The sequence below is a fragment of the Anoplopoma fimbria genome, unplaced genomic scaffold (assembly GCF_027596085.1).
Source record: "Anoplopoma fimbria isolate UVic2021 breed Golden Eagle Sablefish unplaced genomic scaffold, Afim_UVic_2022 Un_contig_8024_pilon_pilon, whole genome shotgun sequence".
Lineage (NCBI taxonomy): Eukaryota > Metazoa > Chordata > Actinopteri > Perciformes > Anoplopomatidae > Anoplopoma > Anoplopoma fimbria.
The window spans coordinates 25,121-31,799 of NW_026552874.1; the positions used below are offsets into that span (position 1 = coordinate 25,121).

General features: G+C 42.7%; 1 protein-coding gene across 1 annotated transcript; it reads right to left on the minus strand.

Annotated features, from left to right (window-relative positions):
* Window positions 1–3,148: 3,148 nt before the first annotated feature.
* LOC129116234 (SH3 domain-binding protein 5-like) lies at window positions 3,149–6,237 on the minus strand (the record flags this gene model as incomplete). Its single annotated transcript, XM_054627235.1, has 3 exons — window positions 3,149–3,763; window positions 4,674–4,847; window positions 6,076–6,237. Coding segments are annotated over 3 exons (951 nt in total), but the record flags the coding sequence as incomplete, so codon positions are not given.
* Between the last annotated feature and the right edge of the window lie 442 nt (window positions 6,238–6,679).

The following is a 6,679-nucleotide window of genomic DNA, read 5'->3' on the forward strand; positions in this document are numbered from 1 at the left end:
TGCACAGGTTACCTGAGTGGCATGTAGCAGCTGCCATGGCAAAGAAACGATATGCACAAGGTGCGTATCCAGAAAACTGTGCAACACAAAAAATTGACTGGAAATGCTGCATCCCTAGAGAGCTGTTTAAAGACATAACCTGGTAAAATATGATCCAATGTTCAAATGTAATATCCCAAATGTGTTAAGTGGTATGACAAAAAAAGGAAATGGTAAATAGACCGTACTTGTATAGCTCCTTTCTAGTTTTCCGACAACTCAAAGCACTTTAACACTACATCCATTCATACACTGATGAAATGGGCTACCATGCAAGGTGCCACCTGCACATCAAGACTATCTAATCATGGCAGGAACAGCCCCTTCCTACGGGAGCAACTTGGGGCTAAGTGTCTTGCCCAAGGACATATCTGCATGGACTGGAGCAGGCGGGGATCGAACCACTGATCCTCTGATTAAATATAAAGTAGTAAGCCCTATATAAAGTATTCACCCCCTTGGATGTTTTCCCCTTTTGTTGCTTTTATACATGAAATCATGGTCAATATAATTTGGCTTTTTTGACAAGAATTTGCAAAAAAAGCTTCTTTCATGTCAAAGTGAAAACAGATTTTTACAAACTAATGTCGATTAATTAAAAATATATAGTGTAAAATAAGTATTTGCATAAATATTCACCCCCTTTAAAGTGACTGACCTAATTCAACAGAGGTCCAGCTAGTTGATACCAGCAGTGTCACAATTAGTGAAATGGAGATCACCTGAGTGCAGTTGATGTGTGTCAAGTGATTGTAGTATAAAAACACCTGTGTCTGTGAGGTCCAGTCTCTGGTTTATCAGTATTCCTGCTACAATTGCAACATGAAGACAAAAGAACACTCCAAGCAACTCAGAGAAAAGATCATTGAAAAGTATAAGTCAGGAGATGGCTACAAAAAGATTTCCAACTCACTGGACATCCCACAGAGTTCAGTTAAATCCATCATTAAGAAATGGAAGGAGTATGGCACTTGTTTAAATCTGCCTAGAGCTGGCCGTCCTCACAAACTGAATGACCGGGCAAGAAGAAGACTGGTGAGGGAGGCCACCAAGACACCTACGACCACTCTGAAGGAGTTAAAAGCTTCAGTGGCTCAGATGGGAGAGACTATACATACAACAACTGTTGCCCGGGTTCTTCACCAGTCGAAGCTGTATGGGAGAGTGGCAAAAGCCATTGTTGAAAAAAGCTCATATGAAATCTCGCCTGGAATTCGCCCAAAGGCAAGTGGGAGACTCCAAGGTCAATTGGAAGAAGGTTCTTTGGTCTGATGAGACAAAAATTGAGCTTTTTGGCCATCAGACTAGATGCTATGTTTGGCGAACACCAAACACTGCACATCACCACAAACACACCATCTCCACCCTGAAGCATGGTGGTGGCAGCATCATGCTCTGGGGATGCTTCTCAGCAGCAGGCCCTGGAAGGCTTGTAAAGATAGAGGGGAACATGAATGCAGAAAAATATCGCCAAATCCTGGAGGACAATCTGACTCAGTCTGCAAGAGAACTATGACTTGGGAGAAGATTTATTTTCCAGCAAGACAACGACCCCAAGCATACAGCAAAAGCTACACAGAAATGGTTCAAAGACAACAAGGTGAATGTTCTGGAGTGGCCAAGTCAAAGCCCAGATCTCAATCCAATCGAGAATTTGTGGCTGGACTTGAAAAGAGCTGTTCACGCCTGATCCCGAGCAACCTGACAGAGCTTGAGCTGTTTTGCAAGGAAGAATGGAGAAAAATTGCAGTGTCCAGATGTGCCAGCCTGATTGAGACATATCCACACAGACTCAGTGCTGTGATTGCAGCCAAAGGTGCATCTACTAAATACTGACCTGAAGGGGGTGAATATAATGCAATCATTTACTTTACCTTATATATTTTTAATTAATTGACATTATTATGTAAAAATCTGTTTTCACTTTGATATCAAAGAGTTTTTGTTTTTTTTTGCAAATTCTTGTCAAAAAAGCCAAATTATATTGACCATGATTTCCTGTATAAAAGCAACAAAAGGGTGAAACATCCAAGGGGGTGAATACTTTTTATAGGCATTGTATATATAAAATAGAGACGTCCCGAACACAACAAATTACTAAGAATAAAGAAAATACAAGCAGAGGGCAGGGTTACTGCAGATACAAACACCACCACACACTTCTAGTGGGTCACAAGTGGTGATTGAGCGGAATCCTTTTTGTATCAGTCTATGCATTCGTTTTTTAGGACATTGTTGCATATTATATCTTTAAATTAGAATACATGTCTTGTGATAGAAGATGATAACTGTACCTTTTCATTCCACTTGTAGCGTTTATCAAGAAGATGCCTGTAGGGGTCTTACTATATGGTATTATAATACTGATATGTTATTTTTCTAGTTTTGACCATTATTTACAAAGTCGATTGCTGAAATTTTGGATCATCAGTAAAAATCAGGAAACACAAGCCATCAGATGATCAGACAGCTGGAAACAAACCCTCACGTTAGCCAGACTTATTTGGAAGAGACGGCAAAGGTTAACAGTGACATGCAGGCCTGCAGAAAGTGGGATGAAAAAGGAGACAGCTCAGAATCAAAACCCATGAAGACTGCTTGTGTTTCTGTGTGACCATAAATCCAGTGTTATTATAACTGATAGAAATGATGGCCAAAACTCCAATGAAACCAATGTTCTAACAAACTGAAATAAACAAGAGGCACATTTGTCCCCCACTGAAGCAAAACACAAGTTGACACCATTTGAACACAAAACATTTCGTTTTCTTCATCCTGCTGTTTGTTTCATGCAAATTGTTCACGTTTCAGCGTGTGGAGCAACAGACTGGATGAGACACTACAGAGATCCAGAGTGAACGGAGGTCAGTGCACTCTGGAGGATCTCTCTGTTAATGCTGTCACGTAGAGACTCAGGAGTGTGGCCCATGTACCTGCCAACCCTTCGTGCTCCTCCTATCTGCAGTGGCCAAGGAGCGCTGTGTCAATCAGTCAGCATCTCCGTTACACGTCCCTGCCAGCTCGTCTACCAGCGTACAGTTGGAGTGCCTTCTGTCTCCCCTCTAATGTGATCCCTCATCATAAGCCAGCTTCCTCCTTCTGGTGACTATCATAGGCTAACACTTCTGTAGTGCTGCTTGATGAAGATCTCCTGCTTTTCTTTGGTAACCCCTCCCTTCTCCTGCTGGGGCCCCTCGGTCACTCTCTCCCTGTTGCCTGGCTCCTGGTTAGGCTTCCTGCTGCGGCCCCACTCCTCACCCAGTACACTCCCAGCGTCGCTAATGTCTCCCAGGTGCTCCACCGAGTCACACTTTTCCAGGTCAGAGGCGATGGTCTGCAGGCTGATGACTGACATGCAGTCGGAGCTGGCCTGCTCCGCCTCCAGCCGCTCCCTCTGGCCCCAGCCGCTCTCTCTGTGTCTCTCCACCCACAGCCTGGTTTTCTCTCCATCCGCCCAGTTGCTCTGTACACCGCTGACTCCCGCACAGCTAGTCCCGATGCAACTCCCGATGTGAATCCCAACGGTGGCTCTGACCTCAGCCTCAGCACCTACAGGGGAGCTCCGCCCCCCGCAGACTGCAGGACGGCCCCTGCTGGCCCTCATCCGCCCCCTCTGTGCGTGGATCTGCTCGCTGATCTGCTCCAGGTTCCGCAGGGCCACAGAGTAACGTGTCTTTACCTTCGCCACCCGCTCCTCCAGCTGTACTACTCTAGCCTTATGTTCCTAAAAAAAAAAAAGTGAACAGACACATTTCTCTCGACAGTCATTCATATTTTTATCGAATTGTCTTTTGGTTTTATCAATCAACTAAAGGGAACATGACTTCCAAAGAACTGTAAAGTCAAATCATTAACATTGGTCACTGGCTTTAACATCTGATTGTTTGCATCTAATTAACTTCCCTTTTTAAAGCCAAAAATAATGTCAACAAGTGTTTTTAAAGCTGCATGAATTGATTGTGCAGGGGGCAGTGTTAAAAGCAATTGGCATCACCTTTGGCGTATAAAGTGGCTATGGTGAACATGTTAGCATTGTGGCTATTTTACAAATCCAGACACACAGCAACATTAGCAATCCTTTGGACCCCTTTTTTTCCCGCTGCAAACATAATAAATCGAAGAATTTATCTCTCTCCATTACAAGCAGAATAACAGCAATAATGATGAAATTGAAATGAGCAATCAATTTTTTTAATTCCCATGAAAGTCTTGTATAAAGTGGCTATGGTGAACATGTTAGCATTGTGGCTATTTTACAAATCCAGACACACAGCAACATTAGCAATCCTTTGGACCCCCTTTTTTTCCCGGGCTGCAAACAATAATAAATAAGAATTTAAACAAGCAGAATAACAGCAATAATGATGAAAGAAATTCCCATGAAAGTCACAGAAAGTGAATTATTTGAGCAGCAGTTTGTAATGTGTCAGATCCACAAATGTCTGCATTTGTGGTAAACCCCGTCCATTACCGCACACACATTCTGCTGACTCTGCATACATTGTAGCTGAAACTAAAAGCTACTAAATCATGTGGAATATCATGCAGAGCGGAATCCTATGCTTGTGGCTTACAGTATGAACACATGGTGTGTATTAACTATGTTGTAAGACAGAATCACTGCTGGTACAAACCTCCAGAATGTGATTGAATTGAGCCTTGAGTTCAAAGTACGGCTTGGATTTGAGGATGACCTTCTTCAGGGCTTTCTGGAGGGTCTGGACTCGAGCCTCGGCTTCCTGGCAGAGCTGTGTGACGCGCTGGTGCTCCCGCTCACTGCGGAGGCGCTCCTCCTCCGCCTCGTTCACCTGACCAGCACAGGAACAATGACTGAGAGGAACACGGCATAATCACACAGTCACACATGAGCTTCTGCCTACACCCCACCTGACTCTCACAATAAGTGGACACACATTCAACGGCCTTTCTCAACAGCAGGCATGTTGACTCACCCACAGGTGTTATTAATAACATTAACAATGGCTCTGTTTTATTCATGTGTCCCAGTGAGCCATGACAGTGTGACAGTAAGCCAGCATGCACAATAGCAGGACACAGAAAATGGAAGCATAAATCTCTAAAATCACATATAGATGTTTGGTTAGTTGCCTATTATTTTGACAGACCATAAGAGTATCACCACAAAAGTTGGTTCCGGAAAAGTCTCTCAGGAATCCCGGGAACATGAGGTTGCTCGCTTGCTTATAACCAATGTTGGGTAAAGCTACTTTTAAAAGTAAATTATTACATCACAACATTACTGCCATGACAAAGTAACTTGTTATGTTACAGTGCTACCTACTGAGAAAAGTAACTCGTTAGAATACTTTTGTGTTATGAAAAATGAAAATCCCTTTGGGATTCCTTGTGCATGTTGGTTATATTGTCCAGAGGGCACGTATCCTACTGTCCCCCTCCTGCATGTGCTGACACCAACGTCTGCATAGCCTCTTCTATGGCATCTGTGACTCTGCTTCCAAATTCCATGAGACATTCACATAAAGTGTTATCTGTAAATATTCAGTAAAAAAATGCAGTCGGACAGTACTCTGAAACGATTTCTTGGCAACACACAAGTGCTTCTTTGACAGAATTGACAACAACAGAACAATGTATTTTTATAGCCAATTCAATAACTTTACAAAGTTAACCATTTTTTAGTTTCTAAGCATTCAATGAACAACAGCTCCCATGAAGTTTTCATGCGTGGCATGACATCATCCTATCAGCCGTCTCAAACACATCTGTTCTCTGTATTGCTGCTGTTAAAGTCCTCTCTGCAAAGCTGTGCTCACTTGATTTGCCTCTGATGTCAAGCTGGAGATGTCAGTGACTCAGAGGTCACAAATAAACAATGGTACTACACAAGATATATTGAGTGAACCACATAACATGTTGTTGTTGGGCCAAATGTTTAGAAATCTGTATTATTTTATTCATTATCATTTTCCTCTTTACAGGTAAACCTGTTCTCACACATTGCCCTTCTTTTTGCCAGTATGGAATACATCCAATTCCAGGGTCCAGGAAAGGTACCTTAGCGGTGGCGTGGTTAAGCATCTCCTGCCAGGTTGGGTCCATGGTGTTCCTGTCAGCCAAGAGGCCCTGCTCTGCCACATACACCATCTCTCTGGCAGCAGTGTGCATGGACACGGCCCTCTCAAATCTCAGAGCTGCCTTCTGAGTCTCCTGTTGAGCCTGGGGAGCAGACGGCAGCAGCTACAGAAACATTTAATCTACTGCAACAATACAAACTAGCACCCATTTAAAGGATGCCACCCATAGCTGCTATCCAAATTGTACATTTTGTTGATTTAAAGAACCCTTTCATGACATCAACAATCACAAATTATATAGACCAATACCATTTTCTTTTCAAATATAGAACTTCATTTTAATTTTCATTACTGTAGACAGGTCCTGATGAAGTAAAAGTGCTTCACTGATGGCATTTCTCTGGTTAAACGTTCTGAAATGTATCCTAATGAAAGTTATGGTGTGACTGGTGCGGTTAGCTTTCTGCCTCCCTTGTTTATATTTTTGTAACTCTATTTTTAAAACCAGATCCTCTAATTGCAATTAAGTATCTCATGGAAAAAAAGCCACATAACCTGAGCCAGGTATACAAATATGACCTTTG